At 45.9% G+C, this 19592-nt stretch overlaps 1 protein-coding gene across 7 annotated transcripts in view; it reads left to right on the top strand.

Moving 5' to 3' along the window:
• TLK1 (tousled like kinase 1) overlaps positions 1–19592 on the top strand; it is a 525870-nt gene that overhangs the window by 463316 nt on the left and 42962 nt on the right. For all 7 annotated transcript variants that reach the window (XM_068245535.1, XM_068245537.1, XM_068245536.1 and 4 more), the window contains 3 exons: positions 617–712; positions 6453–6542; positions 9376–9468. In XM_068245535.1, the coding sequence (XP_068101636.1) occupies positions 617–712; positions 6453–6542; positions 9376–9468 (279 nt within the window). The remainder of the gene's footprint in view (positions 1–616; positions 713–6452; positions 6543–9375; positions 9469–19592) is intronic.

The following is a 19592-nucleotide window of genomic DNA, read 5'->3' on the forward strand; positions in this document are numbered from 1 at the left end:
CAAGAGGTGGAGATTGAAATACATTTGTAACACTTGAGTAGCAGCTGAGGTTTCTACTACTCAGGGACATGGCAATCATCCTGCACTGATTTCTATGCCTAGTCACTGTTAACTAAATCTCACTCTCCAGAAGACATCCCCCTAGAAATGAACACCCAGGCAATCCAACTGTATGCTCATGTACTGATTATGGATGGCAATGCCTAGGAGAACTCATGGAGAAGCATGTGATCGGTTTGATCAGCTGATAGATTTGTAAGACTCTGATTTGCTGGTCAGGAACATGTGTTAAACCAGGAAGTCATCATCGCAAATCAGAACCTTACAAGTCTATTGGCTGATCAAACTGATCACATGCTTCTCCATGAGTTCTGCTAAGCATTTCCATCCCTAGTGCTGATCATTGCTAGAAGTTCGATGGTGTACTGTATATCTGAATCCTTTCTGGCTCCTGAATTGAACTGGCTAGTTCAGCTTGTTTATCCTGTCTCTTTATTCTGTCTTATTGTCCTGTAGCTTTATCTGGGTAGGATGAATGTTTTGGAGTCTCCTCAGCAGAGTGACAGATGTTGTTTTTCCTGTTTATAATAACCTTGTTGTTTGGCTGTCTTCTCAGTACCAAGGTGGGAATGGTTCCAGTCCTGTAAGAGGTCTACCTCCTTCAATACGGTCTCCACAGAACTCTCACTCACATTCCACACCGTCATCGTCTGTGAGTAATGGCTCTGTTCTTTATCGCACATAGGAATGATTCTGCTTGACTGTACGCTTCATTGTGTTGATTTCAAACATCCAATCAGGTGCTCAGAAGAAAACTGGATGTTTACTGCACATGACAGCATGTTTAAAGTAACACTGCACATTTTAATAGATCGCCTTCTCTGTGAATCTTTAAGCGTGTGACCATTATAAATAGGTGCACCAACTTGTGGTTAGTTAGCACGGTGTGGGTAATAGCCCGGCACTGACGGGGGACTTTTGCTGTCCAAAATGATTAATGTAAATTTGGCCATACACTAGTGATTTTACCCATCGATATCCGGCAGATTCTTTCACTTGTGATTGAATCTTCAAATGATGCCCGATCAATTGAGTTCTGTAAACAAACAAACCCAAAAAACTATTTGGTCGATTGCCCAGGATGGAACGTTTGCTTAGTCAGCGGCAGGTGGGGAGTGCATCGGTAGTGGCGTCCGATTTTGCAGCTACCAAGGCAGAATGTTGACATCAGGGCTAACTCTCACCTGTCCTGCCGGCGTGCCTTCTACTGTGTCTGGTGTTTTTTTCTCCTTGCAGCGATGCTCCTCATCTCTGTGACTTCGCTCACTGTGTCATGTGACGAAAGCTGGAGTTAAAACACTGAAGGTCCATTGTGTATGCTGCCATGCCTCTAGTTGTTTGAACTCCAGCTTTTGTCACATGACATGGGTAAGGAGCACTGCTGCAAGGAGAAAAGACAACAGACACGAGAGAAGGTGCACCAGCGGGACAGGTGAGAGCTGTGCTGCAAACACCTGAGGGGGGGGTCACAGATGGGGTAGACCTGGGTGGTTAGGCAGGTGGCAGTGATTCCACAGATTTTAAACAGGTTTCATGATTGATTGAAAATCTGTCTGCAGTTTGTGGGCAACTAAAAGATCACTCTCTGTTCAGATTCAATCAGAGAAAGATCTGATGGTCGATCTGGTGGCTGTCTAGAAGTCTACACTTATGTGCTGTTTCAATAAAATCTTTTGTATTGTCTAAGAAGGCACTCGTGATATTGGTTTTATGTTCATTGTCTATATGCAGCATAACACTGAAAAAGTAAATCCTAAGATTCAGCACTCCATAAAGCTTGGCAGTAAGTTTTAATCCTTGATGCAAGCCAACAGTGTCAGTTTCAAGTCATCCCAGAATCCGTCCTCAGGGCATGAGACCGAATAAGGATTTCATAGACCAGTAATTGCAAAGCATTTGCATTGTTACTGTGACTGCTATGTTATCCATAAAGGATTAAAGCTTCACATACACTTAGGATTAGTGATGGGGTTTGAATTTAGGATCCTGAATTGGGAGACCCGAATTATACTGAACACGGCATTTCAGCAGCCATGCTAGTAGGCCCGGGTCATGGGTTGTGTTCCACGCCGTGCTTCACGTAACCTCTGATGCTTCCTTCTTCCAAGCTGGTAGGAGAAAGCATTGGAGTCACGTTAAAGTGTATCCGAAACCAATCAAGTAAGGGCCCGTTTCCACTTGTGACGCACACGCGTCTGTGAGACGCGGCAGTGTCCATTCCTGCTCTGTGGGTACGCAGACGAATCCCATCAGCCTTGCCATGCACGCCTATGGGATTCGCATCCTCCCACACCATTTTGGATGAAAATGTTGGCCGAATCGCTAGCACAAGCGATTTGGCCGGCGGTGCCATTATACCCTATGGCAGAGTTTCCCCATGCGATTTGCCTGCGGGGAAACTGCAGATTGGGCATGGAAATCGCGCCAGTGGAAACGAGCCCTAAGAGTTGATCCTTAGCTGGGGCTTCTTCCAGCCCCTTTCAGGCGGTGGGCTACCTCGCCATTTCCCTGGGCTGCTCGGTTCGCCTGCTAGCCAGCCCGGTAACTTGGCTCAGCCATGCATCACGCTTGTGTGGGCTGGCCGCACGTGCTCCACTGTTGCTCCCCCCAAGAGAAAGTTCTTTAGATGATATCTTTCATTGGCGTCAATTCACCAGAGAGGATTTACTAAGAGAAAAAAGGTAGGTAGTTTATCTCATGAGGTATTTTAACACTCTGGAGTCAATTCACTAGTGTGAGAGGACAGAGAGAAAAGTGTTCGATAGCAGGGGATAATGGAGAGATATGCATGAGGAAAGTGTGAGAAAGCAGAGAGTTAGGTAATCGGTATTAATGATTTGCATGGGATACTTTTCCTCTCTGTAAGCTTGAAAGTGAAGCATTGGAGGTAGGAGGTGGAGTTTTACCACTACCTGACCAGAGTATTCCCGCCTTTTACTGCCGGATCATATCATAGATCATATCACGAGTGAGTCTGAACTTCTTCACCACCTCTGTCTCAGTAAAATTATCAAGAACTGTTCTCTCACGAAAAATACGAGGGGCGATTAAACAGACCCTCCTCCTGCGCCTTCGTCTCCTCATAATAGAAGCAAGCTCTAAGGCCTAGTGCACACCAGAGCGGTTCGGCTGCGTTTTGCGATCTGCTTGCGGCTGCGGATACGCTTGGGTAATGTATTTCAATGGGCTGGTGCACACCAGAGCAGGAGGCGTTTTGCAGAAACGCATACTCCCGGGCTGCTGCAGATTTTGGATTGCGGAGGCGTTTCTGCCTCAATGTTAAGTATAGGAAAAACGCAAACCGCTCTGAAAAACGGCACTTTAGAGCGGTTTTTGTTACAGTAGCTGTTCAGTAACAGCTTTACTGTAACAATACATGAAATCTACAACACCAAAAACGCTTCACAAAACCGCAAAATGCTAGCTGAAACGCTACAGAAAAATAAGAAAAAGCGTTTCAAAATCTGCTAGCATTTTGCAGATCTGCTAGCGGTTTTTGGTGTGCAACAGGCCTAACAGAGTAAGCTCAAAAGGCTCCATCTTCCACAGCAGCAGCTGCTGTGTGAAAACCACGATATCTCCAGGTTCATTCAGGGGATAAAGAGATGAAAAAATAACGAATGGCCACACCCCCTTTCTTCCCTGGTGAATTGTGATTTGGAGAAAAACTAACTACTAACTATCACTTATTTATCTCATACTTATCTCACATTTTGCATTTCTCTCTGTCGATATTTTCCCCTATACTTCTGGAGAATTTCTATTTGGAGATATCACAGGAGGTAAATTACCTTACAAGAGATAAATAGGTTGGTAACCTCTGGTGAATTGATGCCGATGTGTTTCTTCTTTAGGCTTGATACAGAACTCCTAATACAGAACTGAATCAATTCTATATCATGCCTGAAAAAAGAACTCTGTTTCAGAAGCTTGCAGAGAAATCTCGGACAGTTAGTACCTCCCTGGCGTTTTATTTCCAGATTTGGGGTCTAAGAACCTTGCAATTTTTTCACAGGCTTTTAGACCCTAAAAACAAGAAAAAAATATTCCACAGAGAGATCTGCAGCAGCTCCTGCATATAACTCACCCAGGCTCGGGATTACCGTTCTGAGCTGCTGATTTCCATCCCGAGCCTGACTCGGGATTAGCGCTAAGGAGGTTAAAGGTATCGCCTAAACAACTTTTGTTGTTATGTCTTCAGTTTAGCTGCGGTGAAAAAACGTGTGGTTTCCCACATACAAACGCACATAGTGTGCAGAAAACTTGACAGACAAGTGTGACCACTGTATTTAAAGGAGTTCTCAGGGAAAATGAATAAAATAAGTGCTACTTACCGGGGGCTTCCTCCAGCCCCAAGCTCCCAGCATGTCCCTCGCAGCAGCTCGCTCCCTGTCCCCGGCGATGACGTCAGGCCGACCTCCAGGTCGGCCTGTACTGTGCCTGCGCGAGCGGCGCTGTCAATTACCGCCACTTGGGCCGGAGCGGACTGCGCAGGCGCAGAACTACTACTACTGGAAGTCAGCCTGACGTCCTCACCAGGGAGCGGGAGCGAGCTGAGGCGAGGGACATGCTGGGAGCTTGGGGCTAGAGGAAGCCCCCTGTAAGTAGCACTTATTTTATTCATTTTTCCCCTGATAACTCCTTTAAGTATTAGACACACCAGCAAAAGAAGAAAATATACTGCGCTCCACAGAACAACCTCAGTACAGAGTGGGGATCGCAGCTAGAGTCAGTCACCTCTTTTTCAAACACTCTCCACAAGTAAAGCTGCGCTTCTATATCGTCCTTGTTTAGAAGCGGACAATGGAATGCGCACATAGTGCCAAGTACTGTCTTAAGCATATCATGGCCTGCACCTCTTGCTGCACTCCTGGGGGATGTGCCACCACCTTGGGGAATATACAGAGTAGAGTCCCCCTTGTGAGTCCACTCACCAGACCATGACTTCCTCTTTGCGTATCACAAATTATGCATCACATCGGGCGGTTCCGAGGATAAAAGTAGCTTTAATAAAACGCCACCGGCGGAACAACAAGTAACAGACCACTGTGTGCCCCCGGCCGCGGAACACGGGGCAGTGCGTCCAACCGAGTCTGCCTTCACATCTGTAATGTCAGTGTGCAGCCTGGCTTGAAAGCATGGCTTTTTTCTCTGTGCTACTGCGCAGGCCTCAACCCACTGGTCCCTGTGCATTGTGGATGGAAGTACAGTAATGAAGATAAAGAGGGTGCTGGCTGTCAGCAGAGGGGTTGTGGAGGACCAGGGAAGCCTCTGGAGGTTCCACTGATGCTTTAACCCCCACTGTGCTTTAAAGAGAATCTGAAGTGGGAAAAGCACAAAAACAAAAAAAACAGATACCTAAGGAGCAGGAAGGCTCTGGGTCCTGATGACCCTTCCCATTCACCTCCCATGTCCTCGGTCTCCTGCAGGCTCTTCCATTTGTATCTCCAACCAGGGGAGACTTCAGCAATCTGTGGAAGCACTTGGGCTTCCGAAGACCCGCAGCTCTGTACTGTGCACGTGCGAAAGAAGTGAGCAGTATGGAGCAGCCCGTCTTCGGAAGCCTGAGTGCTCCCAAAGGCTGCCGAAGTCTCCCCAACTCAGAAGAGAGCAGCCACGACTCTTCTGGTTATGAACTGCTAATGGGGGAGCCTGCGGGGGAAGGCGGACACCAGGAGGAGAAAGGGAAGCCTCTATAGGACCCAGAGCACGGACAGTTCATAGAACATTAATAGCAAAGAAAAGTCTCATAGCATATATATATATATATATATATATATATATATATATATATATATATATATATATATATATATATATATATATATATATATATATATATATATATATATATATTTTGCAGTTTAGAAACCACACTCTCTTTTGAGCTGTAAAACAGAGCACAGCTAATGACCATTTGAACTTTCCTGCAGTAAAACCTTATCTCAAGCTGTGTCCCACTGCTTCTTGGCTGTTTTAATTGCTTCAGAAAACAGGGTGGTATTTGCCCCAGTGGGTGAATTGACTCAGAGATCTTTTGCATAGATATCTTAAGTTTTTTAACTCTTCCTGTGCTGGAAAACAATGAGACTCTTTTCTATGCTACTAATGTTATATTTCTTAGCTGTAATACACATACAATTCATTACCTCATGAGTTTATTTTCGCTTGGGTTTGCTTTAAGAAAGGGGGGTGGTTGGGGTGATTTCCATGTTCTTGTAATAACGGGGTTGCTCTTTTATTTGATGTACTTATTTTGTTTTTTTCTCGCAATTTACGTTTGAAGAGTGGAGGGAAAAAAATGTTGTCAATGATGCTTCTTATTATTATTTGCATGCTGCTACTAGCAGTTTCTGCCTGAGAAAGCTCTGTGAGTTTATTTTTCATTACAGGTCCGACAGAATAGTCCTTCTCCCACTGCATTAGCATTTGCGGACCACCTCCTAGCACCTACCAAGCAACTATCCTATAAACTAATTCAAGTGAGTGAAACTCTACATTTCTCTGTTTCAATAATAAGAAATTGATGTGATAGAATGTCAGTACCTTAATTTTCTTATAGATGATAGTACTAGGCTTGATGGATTTGCTACTGACATCTAACCACCTCTTATCAGTTTGGCATATGGTGCGTACACATGCACAACGGTTATTGCCTGAAAGGTTCGGGATGTAAACCACCAAGCAACTGTTCACTGGCCTAATGCTGTACAGATGCCTCACTCTGCCATAGCGGAGTGAAGTGTCTGTTTATATGGGGGAGGAAGGAGGGACAGCTACACGGGGCACAATGGAGAGGCTTCCGTCAGGAAGGGTAAAGAGGGGAACAATGCGCCAGGGGGTCGCTGTGGTTTAAAGATCTGGCATATTGGAACAGTGTTCTCCCCAGAATTTTTTTCCAGCCGGGTGGCATGAAAAAGTAGCTGGGTGGGCGAGATGAGAGAATGCAGGGCTGGCACTTCTCTGCTTACAGCAGAGGAGGAGTTGAGAAGATAACAGCCGGGTGGTCACCAAAAATAGCCGGGCGGAGCACCCGCCTAAAAGTGCCTGGGGATTACACTGTTTAAACAAGCTTGGAGGACACTTGTACACATGCTCGATTCTCAACTAAGGCAGCTGCGAAAGGCTTCATCAGACGAGTTTAGTATAGTGTGTGTGTACACACCTTTACAATGCAGTACTGTTCAGCGATTATCCTTTCCCTGATATATGATAAGAGATCATATGATTGATATGGCTGTTAGAACTGATGGTGGAGATAGAAGAGAAGAATAGGTCACCACTCATGTTTAGGAACTCAACAAACATAAAGAGCAGGAGGAAACACCAATGAGTCTAATATACGGATAGAGAGTTTTAACTCTTAAAACCATAATAAGAAGACAGTATAGACAATAAGAATAGTCACATTTAGTTATCTTGTTCTATTTGGCTTCAGAGTCACTTTAACCACTTCTTGCAAAAAGGACGTTTATAAGTGTTCTGTTTGTGCACATTTAGTGCAAATAGGACGTTTATCTAAATATCCATTCTGCTGAAGTGCATGCGTGCTGTTGTAGAGCATGTGTGTGCATGTACACACACATATATATCCTCCACACCATGGGATGAAGTTGCTAAACACATAGTGGCTGAATAGTGTACTGGTTAAGGCCTCTGACACAGGAGACCTGGGTTGGAATCTCAGCTCTGCTTGTTCAGTAAGCCATTTACTTACCTGGGGCTTCTTCCAGCCTCCTGAAGCCCTTCTGGTCCCTCGCAGTCATCCCACCCTCAGCCGTTCATCCGGTGTCCCCCTCCAACACTGGATGTGTGGTCCCGTGCCGCACGCCTCCTCCAACTCGTTCCCTTCATTGGGAGAGCTCTGCACTTGTGCAGTAAGCAAAAATTCCTGGCCGAGGGAGTGCGAAAGAGGATGTGTGTGGCCGGCGCTGCACATGCACAGAGTCAGCCAGATTACGGTGAAGGGCTTCGGTGGAACGGATGAGTGTGGAATCGCAGCACGGGAGCAGGAGGACTTCAGGGAGGTAGAGAAAAACCCAAGGTAAGTAAAGGGTCAGTTCTTTTTCAATTTAGGTTCTCTTTTAACATTTGTCTCAGGTGATGATGGCAATTAAAAAAAAAAATCGGCTCCCAGAGAGACAAATTTTTCATTGACCAACTTTTTGATCTGTACTCACACAAGAGCCTTATCAACTCTGGGAGAGTCACACTGGCCCCTGACTACAGATCTATTCCAAGTTTTTTTTTTTTTTTTTTTTTTTTTTTTTATGGATTTGAGGTTTGCATACAATTGCACTGTTATACCCCCCACGATATTCAGAAAAGAGGGAAAATGTATTCCTTGAGGTAAACGCCACACCTTTTAACTACTCCTCGTGTTAAAGGCAATCTGAAGTGATAGTTAAAACAAAAAACAGTTACTCTCCTAAGTAGAGGAAAGGCTCTGGGTCCCAAGAAGCCTTCCCGTTCATCTCACTTTCCCCACGTTCCAGCACTGGATCCCCCGTTAGTGTTTGCCGCTGCCAGAGGCTTTGGAAGTGCTCCCAACGATGGGCGGCTGTCTCATGCGTATGTGCAGTACGGAGCCACCCCTCTTCGGAAGCTCTCGTGCTCCTGAAACCTTCCGAATCCTCCTACAGTGAGAGATTTGAACCGGGGATCCAGGAGAAGGGGAAGGCTCTATAGGACCCAGGGATTTCCCTTTCCTTAGGTAAGTATCTGTTTTTTGTTTTAAATTTTGCTTCAGATTTGCTTTAACTATAGTTGCAACACCAAACAAAGAAAAAACTGCCATTCTTCAAAGTCCCTAAATTTGTTCCATGCAAAAAAAAAATGTACAACATATTCCTTTAAACCTTTTACAGAACAGCTTCAAGTTATACAATGCTTTGCATTATGTAAATATTAACAGTGACAGGAACATTCTGTTTCAGACTCAAGCAAGTCCTTCGTCAAGCCACAGGAAAAAAATGGAGAGATTTTCCTGTATATCAATATAAGCAAGCCATACTGGAGCAATACAACCAGTCCAAAAACAGGACCATACCTGGTTTCTTGCATGGGATAAACTTCAGATCTTTGAATGACAGCATTTTTTGATTTTAATGGTATTCCAGCTGGTCTACAGATGTACACCTCTCTGGAACCTTCGGCTGCTCAGCAATAGGACCAGTAATGTCCTATGAATGGCTGAGTTGTCGTCAGACATCACTAGTGATTGTGGTGCATGTTCAAGTTAACCTTTCACTGGTTTATGTAGCGAAGTCCAAACTGGAATTTAATTTTGCAAACAAATCTGTCTGTTTTCTTTAGACGGATCTTACAATGATGAAACTCGCTGCGTTAGAAAGTAATAAAAACCAGGATCTGGAGAAAAAAGAAGGCAGAATAGATGACTTGCTCAGGGTGAGTAAAGCCATGTTAACATATTTTTGAATTATTATACCAAGCAGAAGTGATATCTCAGTTGTAGGTGGAGTCTGGGTGGCTGAGTCACCCATTGATTTCTTAATGTTGGGCACTGAATTAGATGTAGTTACAAGCTCTACTTTTTTTCCACCCACTTTGTCATTCTCAGAACTGTTTCCATCACTCCTGTTGTATTTCTCATAATACAACATAAGCTAAAATTACAACAGGCAGAATGTTGTACTTGGATGTACAATGGCAGGAATATAGGGCTCTGAACTGAAGCAACGATTTCTCGCACGGCAATAGTCAGTAGCGCCTAGTTTAGGATCGGCCATTAGAAACAAACATCCATTCTGCTACTTTATGATGTCTGCATTATCAGTTCCCTTATTTTTGGGGGCTAATCTGATAAATGCTGTTTCTTTTTCAGAGAGGTAGATATGAGAATGCTGTGCTAGTGTTTGTAAACGGCATGCATCAAGGTGTCTGAATTTGCAGTTGCTCTGCGGTCTTCAGCATTCTGTCACAACTAGTGAAAGCTTAGACGTGTCCTCATGGTGCATGCAAGAACACTGTTCAGATGTTGGAGCTTTCACAAACACCAGCATAGTTTTTCCATGTCTACTTCCCTCGAAAGAAAACTGGGAGTTTTTTCTTGTTGTTCAACCAGGCCCCAGTGGAAGTCCAGATATAGAAGACATTACTTGTAGTTCAGTGGCAGGAAGCTACAAATTGAGCTTGTTGGTTGTCAGTCTTTTAGTAAATGAAAAGTGTTCCTTTTGCGTAACCATTGTAAAGAACTGAGACGGATTGGGAGCTGACATATTTGTTTCCTTTTTAGCAATACACATTGCCTGGCTGACATGCTGATCTTTTTGCCTTTAATACTTTTAGCCATAGACCCTGTACAAAAACATGCAGATCTGATGTTTTTACCTGAAGTCTGACTGGATTAACTTCATGCTTGTGTCAGTTGTGTGATTCAGACACTACAGCAGTCAAAGAGATCAGCAGGACTGCCAGGACATAGTATTGTTTAACAGGAAATAAATATGGCAGTCTCCATTTTTCTCTCTCATTTCAGGTGTCCTTTAACCACCCTGGAGGTAATGACGAGCCTGGCTCGTCCAGCAGAAACATGCTGAAAGTGGTAATGACAAGCTGGGCTCGTCAATACTGCCAGGGAGATTTCCTGTTTCTCTGCACCGCCGGCTCCACTTTTTCCTCATCAGAGGGATTCCCCAGAGTGGCTGGATGCCTGTCGGCACGCTGTGGGTAGCGATCTGTGCTACCCCCAGTGTGCAGAACTAGCATCCAGCCACTCTGGGGAATCCCTGTGCAGCCGGCGGGCAGAGAAAGTGCGTGCGGGCAGGGATTCCCCCTTCTGTGCGGAGGGGGTGGCCGGGTGTCTCCCTTCTGTGCAGGGGGGGAGATCCCCCTTCTATGCGGGCTGGTGGCCGGGTGTCTCCCTTCTGTGCAGAGGGGGAGATCCCCCTTCTATGAGGGCTGGTGGCCGGGTGTCTCCCTTCTGCGAAGGGGGGGGGGGAGAGATCCCCCTCCTATGCGGGCTGGTGGCTGGGTGTCTCCCTTCTGCGCAGGGGGGGGGAGATCCCCCTTCTATGCGGGCTGTTCGGGGACTCCCCCTTCTGTGTGTGGGGGGGTCCCCTTCTGTGCGGGCTGGCTGGGGGTGGCTCTTCCCTCTTCCTCCCTCCGGATCCCACGTGCGTCCCCCCGTACCCCCCCCCCCCCCCTCCTGATCTCCTATCCTCCCCGGTATCCAGCCGTACACTACTCACCCGAGGGCGGTCTCCTGCGCCGGCCGCGATTGGCACCCTCCTCCTCCATCGCTGAAGTCCCGGTCTGTGTAATTACAGTACGCGGCTTGGTGACGTCACCAAGCCTCGTACTGTAGTTACACAGAACCGAGACTTCAGTGATGGAGGAGGAGGGTGCCAATCGCGGCCGGCGCAGGAGACAGCCCTCGGGTGAGTAGTGTAGGGCTGGATACCGGGGAGGATAGGAGATCAGGAGGGGGGGGGTACGGGGGGACGCACGTGGGATCCGGAGGGAGGAAGAGGGAAGAGCCACCCCCAGCCAGCCCGCACAGAAGGGGACCCCCCCACACACAGAAGGGGGAGTCCCCGAACAGCCCGCATAGAAGGGGGATCTCCCCCCCCCCCCCCCCCCTGCGCAGAAGGGAGGAATCCCCGACCAGCCACCAGCCCACAAGGAAGAGGGATCCCCCCCCACTCCCCTGCACAGAAGCCGCCGCAGGAGACAGCCCTCGGGTTAGTAAATCGGGGCTGGAGGAGACTGGGGGGTGGGGGATCGGGGGGGGCGAGGGGGGACACCTGGCTACCTATACATCTGGCTAAATAACTGGCTACCTATACATCTGGTAAAACATCTCGCTACCTATACATCTGGCTAAATAACTGGCTAACTATACATCTGGTAAAACATCTGGCTACCTATACTTCTGGCTAAATATCTGCCTACCTATACATTTGGTAAAATATCTGCCTACCTATACATCTGGCAAAACTATACACCTGGCTACACATCTGGGTCTTATATTCACCATTGGCGTGCTGATCCCTCGTTGCGTACCTCTGATAGCTTCCTCGGTGCCTTCTTCCATGTCCCTTGGCAGATTTTGCTTCATGTCCCCCGGCGATCAGCGTTGATGACACCAGGGTCACACAGTGTCATCAACATCTCACAGTAAACACTTTTTTTTAGTTTAATTCAATACAATAACCTGTATTGAATTCAATATTTAAAAAAAAATGATTGCAAAAAAAAAAAAAAAAAAAGGTTGACAATTATTGGAAATTAATTGAACCACTTTTTGCACGGAAATCCTGGGGAAATAGAACGCCAGGGAGGTTAAAGAAAAATAATTACTTTTCCTGTACCAACCATGTTGGGGCTTTTTTTCTGATGTTTGCTGTATGTTGTGTTATGAAATAAAGAAATAAGAGTAGATAATAGTTGATAATTGTGGGAAGGCCAGAAATGAAGCCTTGAATTGTTTAAAGAGAATATGTACTGTAAAATTCTTACAATAAAAAGCATACCATTCTATTCATTATGTTCTCCTGGGCCCCTCTGTGCTGTTTCTGCCGCTCCCTGCTGCAATCCTGGCTTGTAATTGCCATTTTTATGCAGTGTTTACAAACAAGACATAGCAAGTGATAGGCTGAGAGTAGCTCAGTGTGAGTCATACAGAGTGTGCAGGGGGCCTGGAGAGGGTGTGTATAGCTTCTATCCAATCACAAGCAGCACAGCACATTCCAGCCTGAGCCTGACAGAGGAGAGAAGATTAGATCATATAACAGAGATAACACAGCCACTGTGCAACTAGGAAAGGCTGCAGTAAGACACACCACATTAGAACAGTTATAGGATAGAAGAAATAAGGCTCAAAATTTTGTTACAGAGTCTCTTTAAGAAAACTTACTCAAAACTGGCGGACTTAAAGCAAGATTTGTGGTAGACATTCTTCTCAAACTACTGTTATTATAATTCTGATTCAAAACTTCCTGCTTATTAAGGAACAGAAGGGTCTTGGCTGCAGAAACCTGGCCACACCGTTTGGCCTCATACCACACATGCATAAAAAAAGCAAGTGAAAGCGCCAGCCATATTTCAGTAGTAGTCTTTTTCCCTATGCAAATAGAGGCCCAGGACTTTGACGAGTGCAGTGGTCAGAAAGTGATTCCATAACCCTTTGTAGTGCCAGCTGTAATGTAACTCTATTTAAAGAGGTCACTGAAGTCTCTTTTTTTACTTTTAATTTCTTATTCAGTCAACACTAGCATTAAATCCTAAACAGATTTGCTGCATCCCCCAGCAAAACGAGTGATTTATGGCTTAGAAATAGACCTGCAAAGTTCCACGACTATGCAGGTCGCAGATGCCCCGGGGAGGCAGAGCTTTGCGCTGTAGATCTACCTTCTTTCCAGTCAATCTCTGCGGATCTCCACCTCTCCCCGCCCCTCTCAGTGAAAGAAGACTGAGAGGGGCGGGGAGAGACGGCAATCAGATTGACTGTAGAGGAAGCAGAGCTACGGCACACAGCTCTGCCTCTAACAGGAAGAAGGATGCGTGCCCTAGAACTTTGCAGGGCTATTTCTAAGCCATACATTTTGCCGTGGGGATGCAGCAAATCTGCTTAGGATTTGATGCTGACTGGATAATAAATTGAGGTAAAAAAAGACTTCAGTGTCTCTTTAAAGCAAACCTTGCTGAGGTTTGCATGTCACTGAACTGGCTAAAGCAGGCTTTCTCAACCAGGGTTCCTTGAGCACTCTGCAGGGGTTCCTTGGCATTTTCCCCCATCGTGGGGGAAGTATAATAGAGCACATTATAATAGGTAGTACTGTAACAAGAAGCACTAAATTGGGGGCTCAGGAGACAGTATAATGAGTGGCAGTGCAATAGGGAGTGGTGAAATAAACAGCCACACATGCTTTTAAAGACCATACCTCCTGCAAAATAAATGCGGGGGTTCCTCGAGATCCAAAAATTGTTTGCAGGGGTTCCTTGCGATCCAAAAGTTATTTGCAGGGTTCCTCCAGGGTAAAAAGGTTGAGAAAGGCTGGGCTAAAGGCTGTTTACTTTGTTACAACTTGGAAGTGCAGGCCACGCCTCAAGCAAGATTCAGCTGAGCCTTACACGTGTACTCACAATGGATGGTTATTTGCCAAGGCGGCTGATCAGGACTTCCTCTGCTGAGAATCTTGAGTGTTTACAGTGTCCCCCATACCTCTCTCCCTTGATGCATCCAGTGATTTATTTTGTCTGATGATCTACTCAGTTGAATGCATTGTCCTCCAACTCTTACCACCTGGTTCATTGTACGTTGTGACGTTAACCACCCTCCTCCCTGCATAGCAGCAAAATCCATTGCTAGCCTTCAAGCTGTACAGACTCTGCTCCCAACTGTCTCCCAAGGGATCGAGTCCTGATTCATGCCAGCAAAAAAGTCAATCCTACATGTGTATGATGCTTAAAATGTACCCGAGACAATCACAGCAAAAGGTTTTATACTTGGGTTCTTCCAGCTCCCTGTAGTCCGTTTGCTTCCTTGATGTGGTGCTGGGTCCCCTCCCTTGTGCTGCCGTTACCCCGTAAAGTCTGCAACTTGCACCTGCCCATTTACGCTCTTGTGACCGAGAGGTTTCTGCACATCCGCAGTTCGTCAAGACTGTAACTATGCTTGTGCAGAAAGCTCACTGCCACAGGAGCATGGTCGGGGCTTGCACAAGGCCAGGACCATGCATGTGTAGTGGACCCCAACTTTACTGGATCACGGATTCCACAGCAGCAGAATAGAGGGGACTGGATGGAAACAGAGCATGGACACAGACTACAGGGGCCTAGAGGATGCTCCAGGTAAGTATAAATTATTTTGCTATGATCGTCTAAGGTTCACTTTAAAGGGAGTCTGAAGCGAGATAAACAAAAAAAAAACCCAAAAAAAACAGATACTCCTCTAAGGAGAATTAAGGTTCTGGGTCGTATAGACCAGGCATGGGTAAACTTGGCCCTCCAGCTGTTAAGGAACTACAAGTCCCACAATGCATTTGCCTTTGAGTCATGACTGTGGCTGTAAGACTCCTGCAATGGATTGTGGGACTTGTAGTTCCTTAACTGGAGGGCCATGTTTGCCCATGCCTGGTATAGACCCTTCCGTTCCTCTTCTGGTCCCGTCATTCCTGCGCTGACTCTGTTAGAGACTAACTGCCTCTGCCCAAGGCTTCAGAAGTCTTTGGGAGCCAGAGTGCCAGAACCGGAGATGCCAGACATATAAAAAGAAAAAAGATTTCATACATACCTGGGGCTTCTTCCAGCCCCATAAGCCTGGATCGCTCCCACGCCGCCGTCCTCCGCTTCCTGGATCCGCCGGTACCAGGTCCCGTCACTTACGGCGGAGGGGGCCAATTGTCCGCATCACAGGGGCTCCCAGCATACCCTTACGCTTGCGGCTGCGCAGTATGCAGCCGCACGCGTAAGGGTATGCTGGGAGCCCCTGTGATGCGGACAATTGGCCGCGTGCTGATGCCGACTGGCCGAAACTACAGGACCCGGAACCGGCTGATACAGGAAGCGGAGGACGGTGGCGTGGGAGCGATCCATGCGTATAGGGCTGGAGCAAGCCCCAGGTATGTATACAATCTTTTTTTCTGGCGTCTCTGGTTCCCTTTAACTTCAGATTCACTTAAAGTGAATGTTTGGCCACACTACCTGATTTGGGCCCATTCACACTTGAGCGGGAATCTCGCGATTCCCGCTCAAGGCAAACCGCTAGCGGTTTTTTAAAAACCAGCATGTAACACATGACAGTGTTCTCACTGCGATAACCGCAAACGTGTTACATGCAGCGGTTTGCCGGCGCTTAGCCTTTAGCGATCACGATTAGCATGCATAGCACCACTAATCGCGATCACATCAAAACAGCCACGTGTCCAGTGATTTTTTTTCCGCGTTAATCGCGGGAAAATCACTCCCGCATTACCGCCGGCGTTTTGCGATTTTAGATGTGAACGGGGCCTTTGAAGCCTAACCATTCCCACTGTCATGTCTGTGCCCATCCTTACCCCCTGCATGAATGCCTAAGATATTTATCTGATTACATTTTACAAGAAAAGTAAATGGTGAAACTCAGCTAGAATCGAAAGTCTTCCAAGTTCAGATCAGAATGTAAAAAGAAGAGCTGATTCACGTCAACAGTTCTCCACTGCTTCTTCAGCATGAGCTTATTGGAGTAACAAAGATTCCGGGCACCGGTATCAGCAGCAAAGTGACACCTTTGTTTCTTCCTCAGATCAGAGATAAAATCAGTCAAATGTTTAGCCTCACAGCCTGTTTCGCAGAGTACAAGCTCTGCTTCTTCGGAGGCAACATTTTTTTTGAAATGCAGACGGCTGTTAGGAAACTGAGATTGAACCCCTGTATGACCAAACGCTATACATAGTGTGTGTCCCACAATACATCTGCCAAATTGTAGTAAACGTTCATTGGAACACCATATGAACCTATTAAAAACCTGGTCAACACTCACAGCAGGCCTTTGTCAAATGTAACAAATACCTGCTAATTGCTTGTCAGTTTGTTTGTTTTTTTGGCTTCATTTTTTTGGTGTGTGTGTAAAGTGAACTGAGCACCTGTAATTTTTTTTTTTAAAGCGGAACTGAAGTTAGATTTAAAACAAACTGTTTAACTTACCTGGGGCTTCTGCAAGCCCCCAGCAGCCGTCCTGTCCTGCGCCGGTCCTCCATGAGCCTCCGTTCTCCCGCCGCCGCTCCGTTCCTCAACTTGTAAGCCGAGGCCAGTGCAGCCCAGCCAAGCGTATCCTTGTTACACGTTCCCGTCTGCAATAGTGCTATTGCAGACTGGAACTTGAAGAATACGCGTGGCCATAGTCGGTGGCGAAACCGAAAGTAGCTGGCAGCAGGAGTACGGAGGCTCGTGGAGGACCGGAGTGGGACAGGACGGCTGCTGGGGGCTTGCAGAAGCCCCAGGTAAGTGAAACAGTTTGTTTTAAATCTAACTTTAGTTCCGCTTTAAAGAGACTCTGAAGCGAGAAAAAAAAATCCCTGTGGCTGTCCGAGGTCTCTATCCCCCCCAAAACTCAGGCAAAATCCTACGACAATCGCAGATTTTGGTGCTCGGGGAGGCAGAGCTTTGGGCTGTAGCTCTGCCTCCAATCCATTCAATCACTGCCTTTCCCTGCCCCTCTCAGTCTTCTTTCAAAGAGAGGGGTGGTAAGAGGTGGCGATCTGCGATGATTGAATGGATTGGAGGCAGAGCTACAGCGAAAAGCTCTGCCTCCTCCAGGAAGTAACAGGATTCGGGGGATTTCAGGGAGGATAGAGACCTCGGATGGCCGCGGGCATGCGGCGATTCACCTTGGGCAATAGTCCTGAAGAGGATTCTAAAAAAAAAAAAAGTATTTTTTCCTTGCTTCAGACTCTAAGTGGAGCTCCCCATAAAGGTGGTTTGTAATATAGGGGTGAGAGGCAATTTTACCAACTGCTGCTCCTCAGGCAAACTGTGGATGCAAGTACGCATGCCCGCCGACGCTGAGAAAATTAAAATGCATCACTCTGCGGAGGAGATGGCGACCACCATACCGACGAGAGGCCACAGAAGCAGCCCCTGTTAGGCAAGTACTGCATCTCGCCCCAACCACCCAATGGCACACTATTATGAGCCCCTCTTATGGAGAGGTTTATTTCAACCCCCCAAAAATGTAATATAATTATAGGTGCTGGGGTTGTTTTAACCCATTCGCGTTCCGTTGTTTTCACTTGAGCAATGTTCACCTCCCATTGATTAGCCTATAACTTTATCACTACTTATCACAATGAACTGATCTATATCTTGTTTTTCCGCCACCAATTAGGCTTTCTTTGGGTGGTACATTTTGCTAAGAGCCACTTTACTGTAAATGCATTTTAACAGGAAGAATAAGAAAAAACGGAAAAAAATCATTTTCTCAGTTTTCAGCCATTATAGTTTTAAAATAATACATGCCTCCATAATTAAAACTCACGTATCGTATTTGCCCATATGTCCCGGTTATTACACCGTTAAAATTATGTCCCTATCACAATGTATGGCGACAATATTTTATTTGGAAATAAAGGTGCATTTTTTCCGTTTTGCATCTATTGCTATTTACAAGTTTAAAATAAAAAAATATAGAAATATTTCATCTTTACATTGATATTTAAAAAGTTTAGACCCTTAGGTAAATATTTACGTTTTTTTTTTTTATTGTAATGTTTTTTTTTTCTTTTTATATTAAACAATTTATTTGGGTATTTTTGGGAGGGTGGGATGTAAACCATAGTTTTTTAATGTAATTGTGTGTTGATTTAATTTTTTTTTTTACTTTTTGTTGTAGTTTTACTTTTTGGCCACAAGATGGCGGCCATGAGTTTGTTTACATGACGTCACTCTAAGCGTAACACACGCTTAGAGTGACGCATCGGGGAGGGAACAGCCAGAAAAAGCGACACTTCCGAGAGAAGCTGTCGCTTTTTCAGCGGGGGAGAGGAATCAGTGATCGGGCACCATAGCCCGATTCACTGATTGCCTGGCTAACGAACTGCGGGCCGGGAGCGCGTGTGCACGTGCGGTAGCGCGCATGGTTCCTGGACGTAGTTTCTACGTCCAGGAACCAAAATAGGTTAAGCACATATGCCATTATGAGCTGCTGATCTGAAATGGACCGGAAAAGGTAACTAAAGTCGGGATGATCAATGAGATGCAAATAACGTTCACACTTCATTTAGATTTTCTGCAGCTTACAGTAAAATTGGACCAATCCGAACAACTTCCTGTCAAAATTTGTATTGGTTCACGTTCCAGCTGCATATAATTTACATGCTTTATAGTGTAGATAGATAGCACTCCACTCTTTAATAACAAACACGTTCAATGAAGGTCTTCTTAGGGGCTGCACACACCCAGCTGGTGTGACCACTGTGAGACTGGTCAATAATCGCCTGGTATCGGATAGGCTCGTTGGGTTCCCCGATAACGCAGCTGTAGCTTTTGCTGATCGTCCTACTAGCGCCGTTATCGGGGAACCCAACGAGCCTATCCGGAGAGGCACGGGGGAGAGCCCGTTATAACTCTATGCACTGTAATACCCACTTGTTTGTGAGTATTCACTATTAATAAAACTTTTAATTGAACGTGTTTGTTATTAAAGAGTGGAGCGCTATCTATCTACACTATAAGACTGCACGAGGGCACTTGCTGACCCATAATAGAGCGCATACACTCGCAGAGACTGAGTAATACGTCAGAACTGAGAGTTTTTACTACTTTTGGACTTTTTAAACGTAGAAATTCTAATACTTGTTTACACATATTCTGTCGTAGTGCTGGACTCTACACCTACTAATATAATTGACATGCAATTTGAGAAAATATTTGCATTTCATTGATCATCCCTAAACCACACATCTCCCCCTGAGACGGGACCGACCTTGTTATCAGCAACTCCGACTTCTTTCCTTTTTCATGGGCCCTGGCACACAGGTGAGCATTTTGCAGGTTGTTTACATTTTGTTTTGTTTTTTTAAAATCTCTTCCAC

This window comes from Hyperolius riggenbachi, chromosome 7 (assembly GCF_040937935.1).
Source record: "Hyperolius riggenbachi isolate aHypRig1 chromosome 7, aHypRig1.pri, whole genome shotgun sequence".
Classification (NCBI taxonomy): domain Eukaryota; kingdom Metazoa; phylum Chordata; class Amphibia; order Anura; family Hyperoliidae; genus Hyperolius; species Hyperolius riggenbachi.